The sequence below is a fragment of the Sciurus carolinensis genome, chromosome 5, assembly GCF_902686445.1.
Source record: "Sciurus carolinensis chromosome 5, mSciCar1.2, whole genome shotgun sequence".
In the NCBI taxonomy this organism is placed as follows: Eukaryota; Metazoa; Chordata; class Mammalia; order Rodentia; family Sciuridae; genus Sciurus; species Sciurus carolinensis.
Window position 1 is genome coordinate 127,688,255 of NC_062217.1, and position 26,421 is coordinate 127,714,675.

The 26,421-nt window shown below is 44.8% G+C and overlaps 1 protein-coding gene across 27 annotated transcripts in view; it reads right to left on the minus strand.

Moving 5' to 3' along the window:
* Kcnma1 (potassium calcium-activated channel subfamily M alpha 1) overlaps positions 1–26,421 on the minus strand; it is a 723,575-nt gene that overhangs the window by 204,281 nt on the left and 492,873 nt on the right. For all 27 annotated transcript variants that reach the window (XM_047552140.1, XM_047552139.1, XM_047552148.1 and 24 more), the window contains exons 8-12: positions 25,962–26,132; positions 24,283–24,374; positions 8,456–8,566; positions 5,172–5,277; positions 3,353–3,435 (exon numbers count right to left, since the gene is read on the minus strand). In XM_047552140.1, the coding sequence (XP_047408096.1) occupies positions 3,353–3,435; positions 5,172–5,277; positions 8,456–8,566; positions 24,283–24,374; positions 25,962–26,132 (563 nt within the window). The remainder of the gene's footprint in view (positions 1–3,352; positions 3,436–5,171; positions 5,278–8,455; positions 8,567–24,282; positions 24,375–25,961; positions 26,133–26,421) is intronic.

A 26,421-nucleotide genomic window follows, 5' to 3' on the forward strand; every position in this document is an offset into this window, starting at 1 on the left:
TTCAAAACATGGTGCCTCCGGAGGTCTGCAATCTCCCACCCCCGGGACCAGCTAGGAACAATCTGCTCCAGTTAACAACTTGAAGCAACAATGACAAATCACACGAGCTGCCTGACAAATGATTCTAATTGTCACACACACTTGGCCACACTCAAGCACATCATTTCTAAACAAGGCTCTTAAGATAAGAGCAAGAACTCAGCCTTCCAAAGCTAATAGACTCTCAGTGATGACTTGAACACTGGTCAAAGATAAGTGCCAACACCTGGTGGAGGTCACAATCTGGCTGAAAATTCCCTCCCATTTCCTTCAGTCCACATTGGGCATTAACCACTGCCCAACCATCACCGGCATTCTTCCTCCTGTCAATCACAGTGCTAAATGGGGAGGAGCAGGGAGCAGATGAATGGAAACACCTGGCCCCCAGTCACAGCTATTGTACTAATGAACTGGGTGACCTTCAGGAAATCCCTGGGCTCTCTGTTCCTGTTTCCTCATCTGGACATTGAGGGCAACAGTACCTGCTTTATTTACTTCACAGGCTTGGTATGAGAAGCAAATGGGAGACCAGATGTGAAAATGCTTTGAAATCATTAAAAACTCTCTCCACGTGTAAGTTATGGTTTTTGTCATTACCGACCCTGTCAGAGGTGACATTGTACATTTCCTTCTGTGACAAGGAAGGCTGAAGAATGGAATTCCACAGAAAGGCCCACCTCCTAAGCCTAATCAGAAATGCAAGTGCACCTATCATGCCCACCCCCATAAATTTCCCACCAAGCAGAGCTCCTCACTTCGCCCCTTTTTGTGTAAAGTTGGAGAGGACGGAGCCTGGGAGTAGCTTTATCTAACATGTGAATTTAGGGAACAGATCATGTGAAAGCCTCTCCCTGCACAAATCTGCCCTGGGCTTTTGCACTTGAAGGATTTCATTTTAGTTTTGAAAAAGTGTTGTGTTGGCCCCTGCTTATAACTCAAGGACTTTGAGCCTCTGTCAGCCCTTTTGGGCAGTTCACAGCATCAGCCGGTTTTCTTCATTAGCTCATTTCAAATGGCTCTTTGACATTTTAATTTCAAAAGGGGCAGATTGGTCTCATTAAACCAACGAGGGAGGAGGATTATACAAATAAGAGAAAAACAGAGCCCGTTTTTAACCCTGAGCTTCCTGTTTCCTTTTGCTGCCTAGACCTTGGTGCTGGTTCTGGTTCCTGGATGACTTAGTCGCAATTCTGATGCTACCTTTGTCCATGCATGTGGACCACCTCGACATCCTGCCAATCACCCTGGGACTTATCTGTGTTATTTTACCCTATCCCAGTCAGGGTTTAAGTAGAATGTTGCCATGATGAGAAATGCCCATTTTGAAACTTCCTTTCATTTCTATTATTTGCCTTTTGGGGGGAAAAGTATGACAGTCCCAAACTTTTCTGTGGGATTGAAATCTTAAGCTTCATCTTCTGTTTTTTTTTTTTTTTTTAAATGTTGTTGTTGGAAATTTTGAAAGATAATAAATCCCAGTTCTTCTACGGCTATGTTTTTATCACTAAAAATTGACCCAAAAAAAAGAGAGGGTCAAATGATGAAAATGCTACTTACTTTAAAGGGGCAGTGGCACACTCTGGACTGAGGTTGCCTGGTATAGTCACTTTCCAGCTATGACCAGGTAGGAGAAGGGCCCAGGTGTGAAACCTCTCCCTACTCTACCCTCTCTGCAGCCTGGTTTGGCGAGCCAGTGCTTAGAGTTCATGCATGAACTTCCTCAAACCCACTGCACCACAGCACTGCCAAGGAAAGTGAGTGGGAAGAGAAGATCATGCCAGGTGCTGCCTGCCAGACACAGGACCTGATGCCGTGGAGAGGACCTGCTCATCCCACAAGCACCAGAGGAAGTCCTCCATGTCACTGATGGGAATGCTCAGGTCACTTGGGGCCACTGACTAAAAGCAAAGACAAAGGAGATGTGAGCACTGGAATGTCACAAAGGCAATCTCCCAACCTTCACCTTCAGGTAAGTTCCCAGGACAGTAACACAAGTTGCAGGGAGAGGGGAGCCTTTATCTGGACCAGAGGATGGCTGTTCATAATTAAGCAAGGGTTCCTGGGAGACAGGGTGGTGAAGTGTTTTCTCTGAGTTCATCCTCTCTCCAGAAGATTCTCTTGATTATTCCCTCCCACTTGTCTGCAATTTATGCTAGCGAGGAGACAAATTCCAAAGGGCTTTAACTACCTGGAACAAAATGTCTGGACTGTTTAGTCATTTCATAGTCATGGAATGTAACTGTGGATGGAGGGAAAGAAGAAAAACAGAACGAATTCTCTCCTGAAATGAGAGAAGAACAAGGTGGAGCTGGAGTAGGAAATAGCACTAGAGGAGCCTAACCCAGGTTTCGAAAGGCACTGGGAGTTTTCCAGAGAGATCTTCCCAAAAAGATGCTGTGTTAAAAAAAAAGAAAGAAAGAAAGAAAGAAGGAAGGAAGGAAGGAAGGAAGGAAGGAAGGAAAGAAGGAAGGAAGGAAAGAAAGAGAAAGAAAAAGAAAGAAAGAAAGAAAGAAAGAAAGAAAGAAAGAAAGAAAGAAAGAAAGAAAGAAAGAAAGGGAAAGGAAAGGAAAGAAAAGAAAAGAAAAGAAAAGAAAAGAAAAGAAAGGGAAGGAAGGGCAGGCAGGGGTTCCTGGACAAGTAGTTTTGAGAAATACTTAGTGATGAACACTAATTTTGGGCAACTGCTTCCAAACGAGCTAACTGGTCAATAATGTCCTCTTTGGGGTGACACTAATCAACCCACTATAGATGCACCTGCAAAATTCCATCAATAGGCTTCTCAACCTCAGCACTCCTGACATCTTGGACCCCATAATTCTCTATATAGGAGCTGCCTGAGCATTGGAGGATGATTAGCAGAGTTCCTGGTATCTAACCACCAGATACCAGCAAGATCATTCCCAACTACAAACACCTACAAACACTGCAAATCATCCCCTAGGAGGCAAATCTGTCCCCAGCAAAGACATCTGGGTTCTACTTCCTCTCGGGGAACATGGTACTTTAATTCAGACTTGTACCCTTTTAAACTTATCTTTTCTTTTTAGTTTTATCTCAAGAAATCTCAAACCCAAGACCAGCTATGAGCCCCAGAGATGCCATCTGCTAAGGCTGAGCTTCCTGGTGGTGCCCTGGCTTCCATTACTCTCCTCCCCACCACAGTCTCAGCTCTCCACCAGGCCTCTGTTGGGTGACTTAAGGGGAAAAAAGGGTCCCACAGAAACTGTCCTCTGAAGACCCAAAAGGGCTATAAGTGGGCCTCAAAGGGCTAACCCAGGGCCTTCCCCAGCCTCCCCCACCCACCCCAAATTACCTCATAATGTTGGAGGCATCTTCTGCATCCGGGTCAGCACAGTACTTGTTGGCAAGGATGAGGCACGCATCTGCTGACTCTATCTGAGACACCAAAAGGAAAAACCACAGAACACAAATGTATAAATAGCCATGCTCAACTGCAGTCCTTCTCTCTGTTGACAGTTCTTAAGGAACCTGGTGTTTTGCAAGGGCAGGAAAAAAAAATCCTGAGAGATTATAGTTTTTGTCAAAAGTGTAGGTTGCAAGATCTTGTTATAAACATTTCATCTTGATGAGGTTGGAGAGTACAGAATGTACCTTGGTAATTACACTTTTCATTTGACAAAGCCACTTACATATAGGACTTCCAGATTTCTTTAAATACAATTAATTAAGCCTTTCAATCCCCTCTCCATCTCCTTTCTCAATCCTGTGGGCCATCCTCCTAATTTTTCCAGCCTGGAAATGAAGGGTGATGGGCTAAACCCCTTCTTCTGGGTGAGCAAGTTAACTGAGTAGTTTGGGATTCAGAAATGTAGACTCCAAAGTCCTTCATCTAACCCATCCTACATCATCACTATCTACGTGTAAGAAGAGATCAGAGCCCTAAATTAGACAAGGACTCTGTATTGTTTGGTACTCATTAGTATTCGGATAGTCAAAAGACAACAAACTTATGTATATGAAATGATTCATTACAGATGAACTCAAAATACAACCTACTGACTTATGTAAACACAAGCCAAGAGGGGTTTATTCCTTAGAGGGGACCACGAGTTTGATGTGCTAATAATTGCTTGCATTTAAATTATGTCCGTGAACAATAACTATTTTCTCTGTTCTCATAAGACTTCACATGAGCCATAACTCGGGTCATGTCTGGTTAATATTAAAATTAACTGGCCTGGGTTAGCATACTCATTCTCATGCTGGCTCGGGCCTGCAATCTGTCACACTTGGTATGCTATATACTTACTAGCATCCCTGCATTTGGTGGAAAGGGCTTGGTTTCCTCCATGGTATGTCACAAATTTTCTCTACATTTCTTTAATAATGCAAAGAATTTACACAAATCCTTTTGGATTATTCATGACTGTCAATTACATAATTTACACAAGTATGTGGCGCCCATAGTTAGCCTTTAGACTTCAGTGGATTCCCATTATTAATATACACCCACTGGCATGCAAATATTGACCGTGTTTACAAAATCAATATTAAGTGAATAAAGTAGCAGATGCCATTGTGCTGTGTGCCCTTCCGATCCTAGCCTCAGGTATACTTTATGAGAAGAGTCTAACTTAGAGGTTCTGCAAAAAAAATGATTTGCCCATTACCAAGTGATGTCAGACACCTGCAAGTTTAGTTTTATATCTTGCTTTAGTGGGGAAAAGGAAAGCTCAAGGTGTTTTATGACTTCACAAAATTTTGCTTTATACTTCACCCTAATGTTTCTTTTAGATGTAATTAATAGATGCTGGAGCTATATTAGATCCAACTTAAGTATTCAAGATAGGAAATTTTGATTATTTTGTTGTCTGTAAGACTCTTGAGTCTGGACAACTGGTCTACTTCCTTCAATATTGAGGGGACCAGCAAAATAAGTTACATGTTAAGAGTAGGCCAAGTGTGGAACCTATCCGTGGCCTTCCATGTGCGAGCAACATGAGGTCCTGGGGCCAGTGGAAGGGTGCTGTCACTGTTGGTAGTGTCTAACTTATCTCAGTTGGTGTTTAGGAGATGACCCTTGGCCATCCTGGAGGCATGTCCCAAGACTGAAGTCAGACTCGCCTGCACTCTAAGATGGTGCAAAGTAGAAGTCACCTCTTCTTCCTTACCTTGACTCTTGCAAGATCATGCGGATTGAGGACTGAACCCTGATAAAATTCCACCTGAGTAAAATGTCGTTTGAAGAGAGCTTCGAGCTCCAGGTTAGGGGAAATGCTACACAGGGAGAGAAGAAACAGCCATTGGTTACCATGGACCAGGCTCTTAGCCTCCATGCCTACCATCTCTAAGTGTCCACAGGGAAACCTGGGGAGAGGCCCTGACCTTCCAAGGGGCCCTCCTTTCTTGTCATAAATAAAAGAATCATTTTTAAGAGAAGTAAAAGCCAGCCTCAGGGAAAACCAAATCCAGTACCCAGGTAAAACAGCAAGGCTTATGGCCTTTACAAAGACTGAGGCCTTCTAGTTCGGCATGAATGGGGTCCCTTTTTATGAATGGAGAAGGGGGCTGTGAACTCAATGTGATGGCTAATTTTATGTCAACCTGACTAGGCCACCACAGCAAGTTGCCCAATGCAACTGTGTGTTTCTCAATGTGGTTAGCATTTGAATCAGTGAACTCAGGAAAGCAGATTGATCTCCTGGGTAAGCAGGCATCATCCAGTTCACTGAGGGTCTGAATACAACAAAAAGGGGGAGGAAGAGGAGCCTGTCCCTTACGCTTCCTGCCTGGCAGCCAGAGCTGGGTTATCTCATCTCATCTTCTCCTGCCCTTGGGCTGGGATTGACATCATTGGCTTTCCTGGTTCTCAGGCCCTCATATTCAGGCAGAATCACACCCCCAGATGGGTCTCCCATTTGCAGATGGCAAAGGTGGGACTTCTCAGCATCCACAATCAAGCGAGCTAATATCTCCTCATGAATCTCTCTATGGACAGATGTATACATGCAACTAAAGGTAGATAAATCTATATAGAGATCTCTATCTCTATCTACTGATTCTCTGGAGAACCTTAATTAATACAATGAGAGATTAGCCAACATTTCCCTTAGCCAAGTCACCCTTCCTCTGTTTCTCTGCCTCTTGAACTTCTAATACCCCAAAACCCAGATCAAAAAATGTCACCTCTGAGCAGCCACAGACAGACTTGATTTATCCCCAGGACTATTCTTGATTCACACATACAAACCTATATATCACACTTCTAAGTGTTGAGCTACACGGGTGCCTTTCCCATTGAAGGACAATCATTTAAAATGTGATTGGCCTATTTATTCATTTAATTCTGCAGGCTGAAAATACCTACTCCCTCCAATGTCCTCTAGGAGTACACAGCTAGGGCCTAGGAGACACTGTTTAGTTAGAAGCTATTATGAGCCGGCAACTGTACTAAGGCAAATGTTGTGCATGCCTGTAATCCAATGGCTTGGGAGGCAGGAGGATTGGGAGTTCAAAGCCAGCCTCAGCAACTTAGTGAGGCCCTAGGCAACTCAGTGAGACCCTGTCTCAAATTAAACATAAAAAGGGGGCTGGGGATGTGGCTCAGAGGTTAAGCACCCCTGGGTTCAATCTAGTACCAAATAATAATAATAATAATAATAATAATTATTATTATTATTATTATTACTGGTTTTGAGTGTTTCCTGTGTGGCAGAGAATGTTCTGACTGCTTGACAACTATTAACTCATTTAAACCTGAAAACAACACTATAGGAAGGTATGTTATTAACCCAAAGTTCCCAGAGGTTAATTAACTGGGCCATCTACTATGAGTCTGATAGAAGCTAGGACACAAAGGTGAATCCTAGCAATTAAAGCATTAGCAGCCTGCTTGTTGATTTCAACCGAAGCAGTGGGGGTAGAAAAGAATGGCTGCCTGTGTGAATCCAACCAGGTCGAATGCACAAGTCATGAATCTTGCAGATCCTTCCCTGGCAGGCAGCACCCTCTCCCCCTGATAGAGAGGCCCAAGTGGTTCTGCCACTCAATTAAACTGACACCAGCATCTATTGGCTAATCAAGGACTGAGATGGTCCTCAAATTTTTGCAGGTCTTCACATCTTGAACTATTCAACCAACACGAGGGCAGAACCTACACTCTACCTCCCTCTCTGGAACCTTCCCTCAGCAGAGGACTGGCCCCACAGCTGGTAATCAGTGGTTAAGCACTGGGCTGCTCCTGTACTGCTATGACCTGGACTATCTTTTCTGAATTCAGAGGAGTCAGAGCTGAGAAGAAAAATTTTACTATTCCCGAGCAGTGAAAGGCCAAAGTTTGAACTTCTGTGAACAAATTCTAAAAGAAGGTACTTGAATGACAAAGAACAGGGAAGCTTGTGGGAAAGAGAAGCTCAGTGGGCCCTCAGAGCAGGACTGAGCCCTGGAGTGATCAACATCGAGTTGAGCCAACACCCATATGTGGGCTTCGTTCTGGCCCTTTGCAACACGGAGTCAAGAGAGACCTCGTGTTAGCCTCGTCTCCACAAAGGAGGGCAATGGTGTTACCACTTACAATGGAGCCCCCAGATTCTCTCCATTCTCATGGCAGACTACCCTTCACCTAACAAAAAGGGTCAGGCAAAACTTAACACCTCCTCCACACTGTGTGGAGGGGACAGATCTTGCTTTCTTTCTCATCAAACAAGTACAAGACCTAGCTTGTAAGTTGATTAAGTAGACTAATCTGTCTTTTCTGCCAATGGCTAACTTTTATTGAGCAATTACTACATGTCTACCTCAATTATGCACTTCATACACATTGCATCATGTCCTTCTCACATCTTTCCAATGAGGTACTACTATTATCTCTTCAATTGATGGATGTGGAAACTGAAGCACCAGGGAGTTATGTGACTGGCTCAGTCAGTAATCAATAGAGTGAAGATTCAGAAGAAAGCACATACTTGCACTCTGGTTGTGGATTAAATGAGAGACTACATGCATAGTGTCGGTCTAGGGTCTCACACTGGGTACTTCAGGATAGTAGTTGTTCATTATTACCTTCTATCCTCTTCCTCTTATTATCACTGTCTTGCTTGGTCACAATCTACTCCTGCATTCCCAAAGTGTCCTCACCATCAGGCTAATGATCCCACTGCAGACTCTACAGACACGCCCAGACTACACAGATCTGGACTGCCCAGTGGCCACTAAGGATGAGCTGGACCTCTAGTGGATCCACTGTTGAACCCTCTCTGGGGAGGCAGGCTCTGCTCTCATTGGCCAAGCCAATGCTTCTTCTCCATTAACTGTAATGCACTCTCCACAGAGGTCAGCAGGGTCATCGTGACTTAGTAAACTCTGCCTGATACCCAACCATCCCCAACCTCACCTCACACACTCAGGGAGGAGCATATAGTGGTTGGAGGGTCTGGGGATAGCAGCAGGCTCTTACTTGTGAAGAAAGACAATCTCCACGTTGACATCGTCCCGATCCTTGTGCAGAAAGTCCTTCAGGAAGTTGGAAACACTCTCCAGAGTGATGTGTCCACAGACCACAATGTGCCTGAACAGGAGAGGCCAGTTAGATCAGGCCAGGCCCCAGGACGATGACACCCCCATGCCCCCGCCCCAGGCCCTGGCAAGGCAGAGCAAGCGCGGCAGCTTAGGGGAAGGTTCACCTCCTCCCTCCACCTCGTAAAACCCAGCGCAGTCCCCCAAGGGCTGTGAGGCAAAGCAGCGGTACTAGCAGGTGCTCAGAGACTTCGAGACAGAAAAGGCATATGGCTTCTCACCTGAGGCTGCACAAAATCCTATTAAAAGCCCAACCGTTTGGCCAAGTGGTTTTATGCATTTAACAATAAGTGACATTATGCTTGCGCTTAAATGCTGCATTATCAAGTCCCTTGCAGATTCATATCTCTCCCTTTCTGCCCACAAAGCGTCCTCCCGGGAGATTTACCGTATGAGTCTTGGTTTATGACATAGAGCTTATCAGGTAATGAGATAACAAATCTTGCTGAAACGATGATTTTGTGTGTAAGAAAGCGGACTTTTATCAGGGTGGCTAATGTGCGGCTTGACACGTTATAGGCTCGGCTGGCCATAAGCAGTAAAAAGGAAATTTTGCATTTTTCCACCATAACTTCTCTGACAATGGGGGCATGTAACACTTTACAGTAAGTGAGCATTACTCAGGCCTAAATGGGGATGGGATGCTTAAGGAATCACAGATTACCCACTGGCTGCATGTCCCAGAGGACTATTGTCTTGGGGTGCTTGGCACTTCCAGGAGAGTCAAAGGAATTTGACCTCAAGGCAGCGGGGAAGCCAGGCAGGCATGAGGCTGGAATGCGTGCCTTGTCCTAGGGTGGTGTGGACTTCAGTTTCCAGAAAGAGTGGTGCTTTTTGAAGAGATGAGCACCTTTTCCAGAGCTGTAGAGACAACAGTCCCTGCAACATCTCTGGGCTCCTGGACCCACTTATTTTTGCCATGTGCTGCCCAAGTTGGAATAAGTACTTTGATACTGGAGTTAGCCCTACGGCCAAATAAATGCAGGGGCCTGACTGTGCAGTTGCCACCATTGGCTTATAGCAAAGATGCTGCACAGCAAGGGGGTCCACTCATCACGTCCCTGTGCCCCTCAGGCCGACAGTGACAGGGGCTGGTTCTCTAGCTGTACTTTCAGAAGAGGGCAGGTGGTAAACATGTAGGGAGGCAATTTCCTGGGTAAGATTTAGAATGGTCAGGTCCCTTGCACTTCATAATTGCTCTGTGCACATTGCAATAAGGCAGAATGCTCATTGGCTGGAGGCAGCTCATAATGGGAGGCAGCGATGATGGCTTATGTGATGTTCCATTAGCTGCCATTACAAGAGCCTGCCCTTTCGTGGTAATTTGGTGCTTGACTAAGTATGTGAGAATAATGCAGTAAACTCATTGGTGAATGGATAATGATGCAGAACAAAGAGTAAATCAATAATATGCACGACACAGTTAATAATATTACCATTATGGACTGTTATTGTTACGGTGGTGCACTTAGCAATCAGGTGAGCAGTGGCCATCAAGGGGAGGGAGGAGTGTCATTGAGCTCCTTCAGAAGAAATGACTTAACAAGATCACTTTGCCCTCTAGCCAGGACCTGCTAGACTGGCTGGGGGTGGGGGGTCCCTTGGCAACTCAAACAAATTTCCTGCCTGAAGCCCATAGCCTGGATCCCCTCCCTACTGGAAGGTTGTGAAATATACCATATATCAGAAGACGTGATATAAAGACTTAGATTATATACATTTTCATTATGTCATATCTTACAAGTGCTTCTTGTGGCATGGTTGTGACAATCCAGGCTGCCCATGAATGGGCACGTTCTAAATAAGATTTCTAATTCTGAAGTTACCAGGTATGCTGAGAGAGTGACTGAGAAACAGGATTCCCCTCTCCATCTGCCTCCCCAAGAATGGTAACAGTTTGCTTGGCGCCATGCTAATGTTCTCTGCCTGCAGACATTCAAGATCAAGAACAAGGCCACCATGAATCCCACGTACGCAGGTATCCACCTCCACAGCTCACGCTGCCACTTGGATGAGAGAGCAAGCCAGATATCATATCCCAGCCCTGCTCCCAAGGATGTGTGGCATCCAGGGTACATTCCTTATTCCTGTTTAATGTGTGAGGAAGATGAGAGGTTAACACCACCCAGTCAGCCTCCTGCGCCAGGCACTGTGAACTGAAAGTTCCATACCAGCAGATGCCTGGTTATTATTCAAAGCCAGACTCAAATCAATGATAGGTCTGAGGAAATGCCCGGACATTCATCCTCCCTATCCTGTACACAAAGAAGTGAACGAACATCTGCCAGGAATGCTTCTTCCTCTTCAGAAATGATCCATGCCTAGGAGAGACATGTGTGAAGTGGCAGGGGAGCAGATGAGCTGCCCCCCTCACCTTCGAATCAAAAGCTCAGCTGGCTGATTTATTAAATCTTAGAAAAAGTCAGGGTTCTCTCACTTGAAAATGTGCCGGGTACTTATAAAATATATTCCAATGCAATCAATATTATCCCTTAAGCCTTTAATTAGCTTTCACTTCTCTTAAGAAGTAGACAAATGCTGGCAAGAGAGAGGAGAAAAAAAAAGATTGACTTTTTTTTCATTTGGTGCTAGCTGTCCAATACCATTCGAGACGACTGAAAATATATATCTTTTAGCTACAGCATGATTTCTGGGTTGGAGAAGAGTCCTTATCAAAAAGGAAGAAAAAAATCTTCCTTCAACATAATTGGTATTTTTGCTCAGAGGGAGAAAAAAAAAAGCGAGATTGATTGAAAGCAGATTGCCTTTTTTTGCCCAGGGAGAGTTATTAGGTACATTATCATGGCAACCTTGAAGAACCCATATTGTTCCAATCTGTCCTGTATCTGATTTGAAGATTTACGGCCTCCCCCTTTTGTGCCAATAATCATTTCCTCCATTTTGTTTTCCATACGGTGGAAGTTACCAAGGAGCCCACATACTGAAAATGTTTGAATGCAGTTAGAATTGATGGATGGGAAGACACCGACTCGGTGACCCAGCATCAGCACTGGAAGATCTGCCCCCGCCAGCCTGTGTCTGCAGAAGCACCAGAGGCCCTGAAGGAGCACAAGGATGGATGGCAAACAGGGAAAATTTATTTTCCAGAAATATATTCAGGACTTGAAAATTTCAGGGGCAGGAGCTTGGGGAAGGATATTATTGTAGGGAGAAGAGAAGCAAAATTTATTGTATCCTCAGTCATTCAAAATATGATTGAAAATATTTTAAGACTAAGAACAGGGTGTGCCCTCCTTAGAAGCAGTGGCGATTATTCTTATGGCATGATTTGAAGAAAGTCAAAAAGATCCTTAACCAAATTGATCTCTACTGGGTTCTATGACACCTGCCAATTGACCAAATGAGATTAATACTCTGATATCAGACACTAACCAGTTTTGCAGTTTACAACTAACAAGTCAGAGTCTTTGAGGAGCTGGAGCTAACATAATTCATGAGATTATCCCGAGAATTGATTTAAAGAGGTGATGCAGGTAAGGGCCTAGAAAGGGGCTGGCCCAGTGTAGGCATTATAAAATGGCAAGAGTCATGTGACATCTCTGCCTTGGTATGTGACAGAAATAAAGTGTTCTAGGCCTTTTACTGTCTCACCTAATCCTCAATGTGTTCTTACTATCTGCGGCTTTTCAAAAATCTCAATCTCCTTAAGTTACATACCTGACACCCCATAGGATGTAAGAGTGACTTTCCCAGGTTGCAGTCCAGGTCTATGACTCTAATTCTAAGAGGGAGGAGGTGGGCGAAGGCTGTAGCTACTTGGGCTTCTGCAACACAGCAGGGCTGGGCAAAGGTCCTTTTGAATTCATGGTGGACAGCATGTTCCAGGGGCCCTCGATGGTTCAGGGGAGATGCTTGATGAGATGAGGGGATACAGAGATGAACCTCACTTAAACTATATCATTGGTTCTGACTTCATGTGGTCAGCCAGGACAGAGAGTACCAGACAGCAAAGGTTGAATGATACAGAAATCATAGATCCTATTGCTCACGAACTCTGCACCAAATTTTAAATTCAATAATACATTTTGGTAAACCAAAGGGTCTGCAAAGTAATGTAAATATCTATTTAAGACATTGTGCGTCGTGTCTAGCTCAGGATTTTCTCGCCATTCCAGGAATCCAGAGAAGAATCTACATGAGTCACTTACAATGGGGAATATTTAGAAAAATTTCAAGTTCTGAAGTTATCCAAAGTTGCTCCCATCTGTGGCCCTGGATGTGAACTTTTTCGGCCCTCTCACACTCTCCAAGACTGATTTCTATTTCGCCTGAACACTCGGTTTGTGAAGATGGACAACAGACTTAAATTAATAACCATGTTTGATCTGATGATCTTTTTTAAAGCTTTGTTTAGTTCTGTGAGCAAATATTTCTTGGACAAAGGAAGCATAAACTATTAATGGTTTAGGCTAAAAAGATCCATCTCAGATACAAAAGGAAGCATCTGAAATGCCAAAACTGAGGCAGATGGCATTTTCTGGAAAGGCATTAATGATCCAGTTAAGAAGTGCTTGGTCTGGGTTAGTCAGGAGTTGGTAACGTTGGTGGATCATGGAACAGCCATGGTATCATGCGGTTGAATGTGACGTCATAAGAATAAGGATATTTGACTGTTAGGAACTCTGTCATGAATCACCAGAAAATTGCCACCTGCCTATTTTCTGGGGACATCTAAATATATATTGGAATGCTTCTCCCTTTATTAAGTACCCAGAAGGCAGCTGCTCACATCCTCCTCAGCCACTCTGCTCCCTTCTTGGTGATGAGCCAGGAAAGCCTGAATGTCCATTTTGAGTTAGAGCTCAGTTCTATACAGGCCTCCTAGGACACATATAGGATAGGAGGGGGCAGCCACTGGACGGAATCATGCCTATGAATAAGGCACCCAGAGATCCAAACAGCATGAGTTTAGCTCAATTTGAATGGAAATCTACATACTTTAAAGAAGCATCAGGTGTCAGTTCTTAGAGCCACCAGCCTTTGAAAAAGGGAACAAAGATGGTGTGATAGCCATAGGTCCCCTCTCACATTATCAGGTGTGCCTTAATGTCAGAATGCCCTTGAAAAAGGTGTCTTGCTGGTTCAATGGGGAAACAGAGGTCCAGCGATTTTAGGTGTTGAACAAAGGGCAGAATGACCCCCTCTTTTGATGCCTTCTAAAGAGAGGAAGCAGCCAGTGCTGCAGAAATGACCCTGGGATGGGGATCAGGAAACCAGGCAGCCAGGCTTTGTGACCGTGAACCTGTCTCTATACAACAAAGAGGCCGAGGGGTGCACCCAGAAGCCCTGGTGAATCCCCCACAGGTCTCCAGTTCTCTGTCCCCACCCTAGCTCACGCCATCATTTTATCTTGTCTAGATATCTGCCATAGCTTTCTAATTGATTTCCCTGTTTACTTCCCCACACCCCAGGTCCCCAAAACGCTGAAGAGCAAGGACTGAAGCATATCCAACAACAGTCAGGTTCTGCAAGGGTGGAGAGGTCTTAGATCTCTCCTTAGCAGAGCCCAGCTCTAGGAAGACAATGTAAAACGCACAGCTCTGGGCTGTTTATTTTTAAAGATACTATATCCATTTTTACTGGAACAAGTATAAAGAACTTAAAAAACCCATAGCTATCCTGTCACAATAAATCATACAGAGTAAATTGAAAATCCTATACAGCTTTCTCTGAATACATTGTGCTCACTTTGTCAAAGAGGTAGATGAAATGTGGCATATATTGATCTAGATGTCTCTGTAAAACTATAATATTTATATCAAATACATATGCTAGGCTCTCTTCTGTCTTTCTGCTGAGCCTTGTAATCAGGCTTTTTCCATCCCACCTCTCCCCAGCGCCTCCCACCCGTGGTAGCCCCTGGCACCGGGGGAATGGATTTTAAGCAGTGCTTGCCAAAGAGAATGAGCATTTTATCAAAAAAGAAGCCGGATGGTTAGAGACCCAACAACCCACGCCACACATGGTCAGCACCAAAGCTGCCTATTCTCCCTCTTAGGTTGAACTTTGAACCGCGCAGTGTCTGCAACTTCGGAAGCCTCATCAGAGCTGGGCTTCACTTTGCATCTCACCTGGTAGTGTTTTCTTGGATGTATGTCATATGATTTGGGTCACCCCCTCCACAGTCACTGTTTCCTCAGTTTTGTTTTTGTTTTTTTTTTAAGGATCATTATCCCGCTGTAGAGAAGGAAGAAGCTAATCCAAATCCTACCTTCCCACTTCCTCCTTTACTGAGAGTCTGTCCCCAAGAGACTAACTTCCACATGGGGGAAGATTGTCACCAGCAGGCTAAGTCCCTCTCATCCTGCCAAGCCACCTTGGGTCCTTGTCAGGGTCCCTCAGACTTGCTGGGTTTTCAAGTCCTCTTGGTTTTCTTATGGACTAGTTGGTAAAGTGTGCTTGCTTGGACACCCTATTCCATCACAAATGTTAGAAACTGAGCCATTAGTAATTGCTAGAATCACTGGCTGATTCCACCACCTCCAAGAAGCATCAGAAGCCCTGAAGGAGCACAAGGACGGATGGCAAACAGGGAAAATTTATTTTCCAGAAATACACTCCTCTACTTCCAGTTTGTGAGGGAGCTGTACATGGGAGTGAAAAAGAAAACAATTGAGTGTATCATGTCTAAATCCAAACCCTGACTATAACCATCTCCTGTTAAAAACAAAAACAAAAAACAAAACAAAAAAACAAGGTTCAGTGATAAGATAATTTCCTACCCTTGGCCACATCTTGTACTTTGCTAATCACAAAGGAAGGAAATGTGTTCTCCCTCCTAGTGAGGAAGAGAATAAAGTAATCATCTTATCCAGCTGTCAGCAGAGCTATTCTGGAGGAAGCAGACTGTTTTGCTGTTTCCCGAGATGGGGACAGAAAGCAGAGCAAATAGACCCCAACAGTGAAACAAAGGCACCTCTGTAAATAGAGCCCAAGGTCAGGGAGCAGACTACTGGCAGACCCGGCAGAGAACACTGGAACATTCTGCACGAAGGTGACCCATTTTATCATACACAGACAGTTGGGATCTAGGCCACCCTAGAGGATCCATGTCTGTACATCCACCATCCCAAATCATAATCCGACCCCCACAAATAGACCAGAGACATAATTAGGGTCAGCCCATCAGTGAGGAAAGATCACACATCTTTTGTAGCTTATAAACTACCTGGAGCTTTGGTGCAAGTCTTAGTAAGTTCTGAGACCCTCCGTGTAGGGGACATTGGTTGTTTTTACCCATCAGGCATATACCCTCCCTCTGTCATTGGCCCCTCATGTTCAATTACATACTGAGCTGGGATGATTAATCAAGATTCCATGCAGGCTTCCATGCCCATGCAAGGTCAGTTGGTACTTTTAAATCCTACAAGGAGTGAGGCTGTGGGAATCCAATCATCCTAATGGCAAAATCCCGTAATGAGTTCTGGCTTCCTGGATCTTAGAGATGCATCTCTGGATCTTTTCTGACCCTTCTGGGATCTTGCCCTTTGGTTTCATTTTGGATTTTATAAGGTACTCTACCCTTGAAAAACTATATATATTTTTCCGTTCTCTGCTTAAATCAGCAAAAATAAGTTTCTGTTGCCTACAATCAAAAAAACCCTAAGTTTTAAGTAGATTTGTTTACCTCTGCTTTGGTTTCTGATGTAATTCACACCATGACCTGTGTGCAAGTATTTTTACTGCCATTTTGGTTTCTCCTCCTTTCCTTCCTTCCTCCCAGGAAGAGGAACAAGACAATCTGCTGAAGTCTCACAAATTGCACTCGTTCTTTCTTGGGTCACTCCCCACACCCTCAACCCTCTGCATTTTACTAATGCCATTACGTTGGGTTTGGTCCTTGGACATTTTTTAATGAGCCAGGTTGCTCCTGACCTGACTCTTTCAATCCTATTGAAATTGTCTTGGTTCTCTGCTATTTCAGAGAAACTGGGATAGTGAATGGCACACTCCTTCCTTCAGATCAAAGCAGATTAGCCTCTTGCTGATGCTGTAACTGAACGAGCCAGGACTGAGAGATGAGGAGACCAAGGCCAACAAAGGTCAGTCTTAGCCTTTGGGGATGAGGTGGAATAGAGGGGAATGAGTCCAAGCGAAGAAATAGTTGCTACTTATTCTGTGCAGAGGGTTTTAATTTGCAAAGTAAGTCCCATCTCTTTGCCTATACCCCTGAAAAGTCATTCATCATGGCCCTAGAACACATGCTGTTGAACTTAACCCTCCTATAGTGACAATCAAGCTGTGGCATCCTTCCCTTGTTCTCCAGCCAACTGCCAAGGGATTGGCTCAGCTGGCAAAAAACTGCGGTTCACTCTGAGTGGACCCAACATACATACAGATGGTCCCCAAGTTAAAAATGGGTCCACTTGCAATTTTTCCACTTGACAGTAACCAAAAGTATACCCACAGAAACATTCCCCAGTCTACTTCCACTACAGCATTAAATAAATTACATGACCCATTGAACATTTCATTCTTAAAAAGGCTTCGTGTTAGATGACTTCGGCCAACTTCGGCCTTATGTGAGTGTCTTGAGCACATTTAAGGTGGGTTGGGCTAAGCTATGATGTTCAGTAGGTTAAGTGTATTAAATGTATTTTGACCTGCAATATTTTCATTTTATAATGGGTTTATCAGGATGGAACCCCATCAAAAGTTGAGGAAATCTGTACTTTCCTCAGCCTGAGCAGAATTCCAATATCTGTTACAGAGGAACTGGGAAGAGCCACAGTCTTGGAGACTTGCTGAGGTATGGCACCCCACAGCGAGCCAAGTGTGGAGTAGGGAAAGGAGCAGACGTCAGGGTAGCCCCAGCAGCTCTTCAATTCTCCGGAATCTCTCTGTGCCCCTCCTCTCCTGGGTCCAGCGTTAGATCCAGAGGTTTTCAGTGCACACAGGCACTCTGCTGTTACCTCTTCCCTAAACTGCTCCGATGGGTGCATTCAGCAATGTGAATATCACAGGCTTTTAGGAGTATTCCCCATAATGGGCTTCCTGCTTTCATGATTATTTCACACCTTCGTGATTTTATTGAACAAAATTCCTGCCAAAAGAACATTTCACTGTGATGGTGCTCCGACATAATCGAGCTTCTGTTTAGCTGTCATTGGCTCCTTGGGTAGTTCTGATTGGTCAAGGTGTTGGATAAGCTCTGAGGGAGAAAGAATCACATTCTCTTGCTCATCCTTTTAACCACAGAGACCAGCACGGTACCTGGCACATGGTAGGAGTTCAAATGGGATTTTTCTAAATCTATTCTAGATGCCAGCTGGCAAGTGCCTATGGGGTCATCGAGTAAGGTTGTAAAACCTCTCAGATGGGCATGCATTGAACTCTGAACTGCCTGCACATCTCCCTGTTGAAAAGGTATAGGGGGTCATGAAGATTCTTTTCACTAACAATCAGTACCCATATGCAGAGCAGTCCCTACAGTTCCAGGGGTGAGAGTAGGGTTTGTCACGCAACACCAACACTAGACTTGGAGACTCAAACCTGACAGCAACAGAATCAGATTGCCACGACTCTCATGCTGCATTGGCTGCTATACTATTTTAATAAAAACAGACACCAGACTTGGCCAGTGAGAAGGCTTCCTGATTTATTTTCAGAGTCTGATGACAGGAGTAGTGGGATGGACCCCAGGTCTATGAAGCATTGCTTTGCACAGCACTGGAAAGACTTCCAACAGAATGAATGACAGAGCAGAACTTAGTCTCAGATGGGCACATTTGTTTCTGAGAGGCTACGTCTAAGCAAGGACTCACTCAATCAAATGTGAACAGAAAGGATCTTCATGGATTATAATTAGAAAAGTCACAATCGGAGTTCTTTTTTTTTTTTTTTAATGGAAGAAAGAATATTTGAGAGCAAAAGTCTAGGCTTGAATATGACTTTTTTTTTAAAGGTACACAGTTCATCTCCCACCTACACTTCTATTCTTGTTTTCAGAACAATAGCTGGAACATTTTGATAAGTATGTGGAAGGCAAGAGAGACAGCAGGAACATGGTGGGGGGGGACTTCATTCCATCAGTATTATCAGGAAATTGATGTAATATGCATCCCAGTCTCTTTTGATAGAGTTTCAAGTTCGAAAGGGGCTGAAGAATCCAAAGCAGATGCCAAGAAAGAAGTGCCACATCCACACCCACCAAGACCCTGTCTGCTGGAAAGGTATACCTGGCACATCCCATTATGATACAGTGTCCAATGACAAGTGTCTCCTCTGTTTGCCTCGCAGTCCTGGATTTCAGAAGTAGGCAAGGAGTCATTTTCCCAAAGTATTAGGGCAATCACATTTTTTTTCTTCATTCCCCCAAAGTTTAATGCTAATCAAAGCAGAATGCCTAATCAGTCCAAGATGGCCTGTCAACTCGAATTATCTATTTGTCTTCCTATTTACTGTATCTGTCTGTCTACAGTTCTTCATATCTCTGTGAAGATCAGTTATTGGGGCCTGTGTTTCCTTCTGACGAGAATCGCTACCAGATGATCCTTCCTGGTGATATGTTGATGATTTGCTAATTTATGGCTTTTAAAATCTAGGAATCCGAAGACATTGCCGGAGAGTCACGTGGGCCAAGAGACGAGAGAGCTGAATGGCTTTACTTGACAAGGGATCAAAGATTGTGTAAAATGCAAAGCTTCGGTCACATTTCAACCAGAGCGATGTCTGTGATAGAGGAATCGTAAACGACATCTTATAGGAAACATCCCTCACAAGAGTGGCCCGCCCTTTGTGGCCTGGGAGAAGTGAGAGTGATGGCTGCCGGAGACACACGTAAACAGGAAAGGAAGGGGCCTGGGTAGCAGCCCGGGTCAGCGCCACGTGAATCAATGGGATCCTATTCCCAGGCACTGGAGGCCGTGCCTCCTCAGGAAGCAGAGATAGAAATGGTGCTGTAGAGGGACTGTCGCCTCTGGGAAGCAGGAGAGGTTTAATCAAGATAAGCTCTGAGGTCCAACTTCCCAACCACTTAGGTGGCCAAACAGCTCAAGAGACAGAGAGAGCTGTGGCATTTTTATGGGTCTACAGAAATCCATCCGTCCCTGGTGCCCAGCATGGAGCCAACACACAATAAACACATGTGGCATGGATCAACGTGAGGCATGACTCACGCTGACTCTAAGGCAGGGCCACCATGTGGGGGAGAGTAAAGGAGTCTTTGTAAAGAGATAATCCACGTCCTGGCTCAGTGGAGCCTTTACAGTTCCAAGTCCTTTAAAAATTGATCTAGAACCGCAAAACCTGAATGTGGTGGAGAAAACTGAGTGGGATTTCACAATGACCCAGGACAACCAGGCAGGAGACGGAATGTGGTCTTAGAAAGGAAGAAAGGATCTGAGTGAGATGAACAGCTCGTTTCTTATAAAAGCAAAACTACAGTTCAGTAATGACCCAGCAAGGAGACCCAGGAGGATATGCAGGAGGCCCTCACCTGATAGGCCAGAGAGCACAGCTCAGGTAGAGGAGAGCCCCAGAGGAAGTGTGGTCATCCCTCTGCATCCGAAATCGACCAACCCTCAAGACCTTACATAAGATGGTGTCGGATTTAAATATATCCTACCCACAGCCTGAGCATCGCGGAGGGTTTTCTTGAATCAGAGCAAAAGGGGGGTTCGCCTGTGATAACTATTCTTCAAATCAGGATGGGGGCATGACAAACATCCTGGAGACTGCTCCCCCACATTCATTACTCCCTTTCCTGCCTCCCTTTATTACTCATTCCTCTCTGCGTGTCCCCTCAGCATTTGAATACCAAAAATCAGTAGAATCATCCAAACTATTGTCTTTTCTCTATCCCAAACACCCAGCCTAGAACTGCCCCAGTGTCAGGGCACTGAAGCCCCATCCTGAGATACAGGCCTGGATGGCTCCCCAGCTGGGTTGTCTCCATCTAGCAGGACACAGCAGATGGATTCCTCTCTGTGGCCAATTATTTTCCAAGGCTTTTGGCCATGTGACCTTGGAGCATGACCTTGTCAGTTCTCATGAGCAAACCAAGAGCTGAATGAACCACACTCAGGGAGGAAACCTCTGGGGGAATCAGCAAGGGGCTGCAGGAGCAAGGAAAGTAAGCGGGGATCCATCCAAGGGCCACAGGAGCCTTGCTGCCCCTCCCCCACCCGAGCAGCCTTGACCTCAGGAAGGGAACGAGGAGAAGGCAGTGGTCTTGGGAGGAGGCTGGGCTGCAGGAGGGCTACTCTTCTGAATAAGACTTAGAGTCTCAGTCCAAGAGGCTCATTGTCCCCAGTAACCCCAATTTGGAGAAATGACCTGTTTTAGACACTCCCTGAATCATTTGTGATTGTCACCCAAGTCCTCTTTCTTAGGAGCCCTAACCTATCATCATAAGATAGATTAAATGACACTCAATATACACACACACATGCATGCACATGCACACACATGCATGTGTAGACACACCTACAGCTGGGCATAGAGGTCCTGTGGGAGGTGATGAAAATGTTGGAGGCCCTTGATCCCACACAGATGACAAGGACGCTTTAGGGTTGCTGCATGAAGTAGTTACGCTACATCAAACACACTGATTAAGCTGGAAACGAAGTACCAATGCAATTTTCTTACTCTCCAATATCCTGAAAGTGGGTATTGTATAAACAAAGCCCCACACTTCTCTGTTTGTTTGTTTGTTTGTTGGGGGGGTCTTACTTTCAATAATCTTTGAATTTCAAAGTTTTGCATCTCTGTAGTTTTGGATCATGCATTACCTAGAGTTCTCTGACATGTTAATGTATTGTTAAGAGAGGTTACTTCTGAATGAAATATGCACACATAAACACATCCCTTAACTACATATATGTTTTAATGACTCTCTGGGTATTCATTTGATTCAGTCCTGGTGAGTAGAGCATATGTAAGTGTGTTCGTGGATATAGCACGTATATTTTTGCATACACAAAACCTCAGAGCGCTGCATGCTATTTTAAGAGCCTGAACTCTATCTTTCAACAAAGTTTAGCTGCTTTCCTTTTGCAAATGCATTTAATTTTATCTGGAAACTTTTTGACGTTAGAAATAGAACAACTGTAGTTTCTCATTATGTTTGCTGCCAGAATCCATGCTTGGTTGCTCAACTAAAGACCTTACATTGCTAATTACTACCACATGCCCATATCCCAAGCGAAAGAAAACTTATTGATTCTGACAGCCCATTCTCTCAACACTGAATTCCAAATGAAAACTCAAATTTTGGCCAAACATAACATTTCATCAATCTTGTTCTACTGACTGGAAAAACAACATCAAACAAAGGGTGCTAATGGCCCTTTATTACCGTTCCTTTCCCAAGCTTATACTTTCTGATGAAAGATCTAAGTGACCAAAGGGCTTCTTTAAACTACTTAGTAATTAGCTTTTGAACCAGGAAACAATGCGGAAAGTAAAGTGAACAGTCCCGGTGTTGATGACAAGGCAGACTCTCTGTCCACAGAGCTGGGGGACACTGGAGATCCAAAGAGAACATTAAAGCAGAGTGCATTTTCATAAAGGGAGAAAGAAAAGAGAGAGAGAGAGAGAGAGAGAAACCAAGCTAAAAGTGGTGATAAAAGATTACAGAGCCAGAACAAGACTGCAGGAAGTCTGTGACCTAAGGTCATCAGCAGGTGGGGGTCTGGGGGAAAATGTCAAGGCAAAAAGCTGACCAGATCAGACCACAGGGTGGTGAGTGAGCATGGGTCTCAGGGCCTCATCTGGGCCACCCAGCAACAAAAGCTGCCACCAGCCCACCCGCCTTGGACCAGGTACACTGTTTTTAGAAAAACAGAAAAATTTTTTTCCACCTGGATTCAGGGTCAAGAAATAGTTTCTCCCTAAGCTTCAGAGCGATTGGTTTTATTGGCATCTTCAGGGGGCAGTGATAAGGAAATGCTGGTGGAGACAGTGGGGTGGGGAGGCCGTAAAAGGGCCCAGGGTCCCCACAGTGCCTTCCGCTTTATGGCCACTGGTCCACGTCTTAAAGTCAAACAGAATCGAGAAGCTGCTTTCCTCTTGGCAAGGGATAAATGGCCAAGGGGAATCTCTGGACTTATTTGAGCTTTTGGATTCAATCGATGGCCCAGAAATCAGAACAGCTTGGTTCTAACCTCGTCCAGGGCTGTTAAGATAATAGGGGGAGGAGGGGCCCATTAGAGAGAAGATGGCGGGATGGCTGCCTCCGTGGAGTGGTGGCCAACTGGCCTCCTCTCGCCCACTCTCCTTTGTGCCTTTGAAAGGAAACTGGTGTCCTGTGGGTACTTCAAGAAAATGAGCCCTTTTTTTTCCCCACCTCCTCATTTTCTGAACAGAGTACTGGACACCTGAGCTCAGGATGTGCTGGAATCACTGACCAGAGAGAGGGGTTTGCTCCATCCTGCAGAGCAGACTGTCGGGAAGGGAGGAGGCAGCCGCAGAGGGGAAAATGATGTTACTCACTGGATTTTATTTTTCTTTAAAAACATAAAATAAGCTAAAAATTTAAAAATAAAAAAGGGAAATAAAACCACAGGCACACAAAACAGATCTATGTTAAGAACCTCTAGGAATGGCAAAGGCCAGGAGCCATGATAATTTTCAGTATCTTGATCTAGATGTCGGAGCGGGAGTGACTGTGGGTACAGAGTCCTAAATTCCTCAAGCTGTGCATTAAAGATATGCACTTCTTAGTCTATGTAGGTTATGCTCGTAAATAAATAAAACAAAGCTAAGTGCCCCCCAAAATCCTAAAAATAATAAATAAATAAAGGAAGAATGGTTTCTGCCAGTCTCATCTCCCCTCAGCTTTCTTCTCTTGAGATGATGCTCTGGCAGAAAACCTAGAAAATAAAGTCCTGTCACTTACATAGAGTAAAACTTCTGGTTGATGTTGAACCTGTACATTGACATGCATATGGATAAGTCACCCAAGCTCAAACTGAAATAGTTCCCAACAGTCATCAGGAGTATCCTCTAGTGCCCTGACACCATAAATATGTCATAACCAGGAGTCTCAATTGAGTAATGAGATCTTTGAGGATGAGATGGGGGTCTTCCTGCCTGCAGAAGAGAACCTGTTTCCTGGTGGCCACAGGGTCTTTGCAGTAGGCAAGATAACCTTGCCTCCCTGCTAGAGTTTCATCCCACATTATTGCCACCATAGGGTGGCATTGCTTAAGGGGAAGGGACCGGAATTTAATTACATAGGCAACTGATGTGACAAATACATGATCTTGATCCACTGGATTAGGTCTCAGAACAGAATATAAGGCCCCACTACATATGGTCCCTTTTCATGATAAATCCACGATGCCTGTAGGAATCTCTGAACGGAAATAAGGCCTTGGGAGTCAGTCGGAGCATGACACCTGCCTGGGGTAAACTGTGAGGCCACACTCCTGCACCATATGGGCTTTCCCTCATAGAAGCACCAGGTCGGTTGGGGAGGGGCAGGATTCAAGGTCACCGCCCCAGGGACTCTTGAGAGTCACTCAACCACATCTTCTCTGATGTAACTGACTTACTTTCTGCCTCCATGTTTGTTAAAAGTCCCGCCGAATTTATTCCGATTCAGGATGAGAGCAGCAATTTCGGGCACGTAGCGGGCAAACATTGCCTACATGCATGAAACAAAGAAACAAGAGCCAAAAAAAAAAATGGCATGCAGAGAGGATTCTACCGCAGCGGAGCAGCAAAACCTCTTGGCGTACTTACTTTCTTCCACTAACCGCGCTATAGGAGCCCCCGTATTTCTTGCGGTTTCCTATTAACTCTATGATTTCAGGGACGTAGCTGGCAAACATGGCCTGAGGAGAAGAGGGGAGACAGAAGAGAGACTAAAAAGACAGGCCCAAGAAAGGGGGTGACCTCTTCAGAAGGGGGGTACTAAGATCTGAAAACACAAAAGGATCAGGCCTACTAACAACGGTGGTGGTGGGTTATAAAAAAATTCAGAGGACAAAGAGGCCAAGTTCCTGAAAAACACACAGGAGTAAACAAACACAAGCCAACCTGCACAACTGGGGGTGGGGCGGGGGGTGGTTAAAAAAGAAAAAAAAAAAAATCTTAGTGGAGAAAAATACAAAGGAGACGGGAATAAACAAGCTGACAGAGAGCTCTTCCTCCCCAAGAAAAGTTGGAAAGGGGGACTTGCCGGTGGAACTGCACGCACATGCGCACACAGACCCGTGCGCATTGTCGCAAAACCCTTCCGTCTAATTAAAATTCACAGAAGAAGCTGTGCCCTGAAGAGTGGTTAAAGACGAGAAACACCAAAAGACTTCAAAAGAATAAACTTTGCCATAAAAAAAAAAAAAAAAAATCACTAAAAAGGCACAAAAGGTAAATGTAGGGGATCACATGAGAGGAAAGGATAGCAAGAAGAAACACAAATCTGCCATGTTTTGTCCAACAAACATACCCCTGTGGCTGGATAAACCTGTGCCCTTCTCTACAGAACCTCAGAGAGGCTGCGGAAACGCTGTGCTGACGTACACACACACACACACACACACACACAATTAGCATACTTTTTTTGGAAATGTGTATGCTCTATGCATACAGGCAGAGACGCGTGTATGCATCACTCATAGACGTGTGTGTGCGGCGTACATACGTGAAAGCCGAGTGTGAATTGGGATTGTGATCACTCACCTCCTGCACAGCACAAACACTTAAAATGACCTACTTTGGAAGACACACTGCAGCAATCACCAACGTGTCCCCAAGTGCTACCATAAGGAAGGAGGTGCTTCACAGGAGAGCACATGGTAAAAATTTCCTGATGTATGAACAGGAGGAAAACCATCCCAGGTGTTGCTGCAGGACACAGCAGATTATACTGTGCACCCACTGATAACGTGCGTGTGACAAGACCAAGCATTCTCCCTCCTCTGATGCAAGTTCCCTTCTCTTTAGGGCAGGCACCAGCCACAGTGTTTGTTGGAGTTTGGGAAGGAATGAAAAGGGGGAGGGGGAGCTCCTGAAACCGCAAACTCTCTACAGAGTGTCCACAGCATCTATCAGGGTCAGGTGACAGCAACTGTCCTTGCAGAATATCAGCTGTGAGTTCTATTCCTAAGGGCGAGCACACTCACTTATTAACAGCATCCCTTTCTTAAGACTGTTAGATTTAGGTTGGCTCTGGGCCAAACGGCTGTCCCTGGCAAGGAGCTATGCCTGGGTCTGTGAACCAAGCAAAAGATACCAAAGAAATCCACAGAGAAGTCACCCTCCTGTTTGGATTAAATCCCAAATCCAGTCTGATTGTAACACTAAGGCAGTCACTTGCCTCTAGTTCAGAAACACAGTCTAAAAATACAAAGCCTTAAGGAAGTAGATAATAGAAAATATTAATGACCATAAAAATCAACATCATAATAAAAAGTTTTTACCAGTCCCCCGAGGATGAAGAAGACCATGAAGAGGCGCCCAAGTGTGGTTTTTGCATAAACATCCCCGTAACCGACGGTGGACATTGTGACCATGAGCAAGTAGACACATTCCCAGTATGTAAGAGCCTGGTTGTTTTGGAAATTTTCCCATGGGTCCCCTGAATTCTCCACCTGAAGCAAAGGGAGAGGGAAAGAAAAAAGAAAAACGTCACATAGACACACGCACCCGAAGCTCTGGTGGGCCGCTGGCTGAAGCTCACTGCCCTCAACACAAGATGTTTGCTCCCCTCGGCTGAATGGTATGTGTGAGGGCTCAGAACCCCCGAGCAGGTAGCAAATAGGAGCAGGTAAAGCAAAAGGAGATGCCCTCCTCTCCAACCAGGGCAGAGAGAAAAAGGAACAGGAATGGCCAAAAACACCCCCAGTTCACTTTTCTCATTGTTAAAGGGTTTGAAGGCAG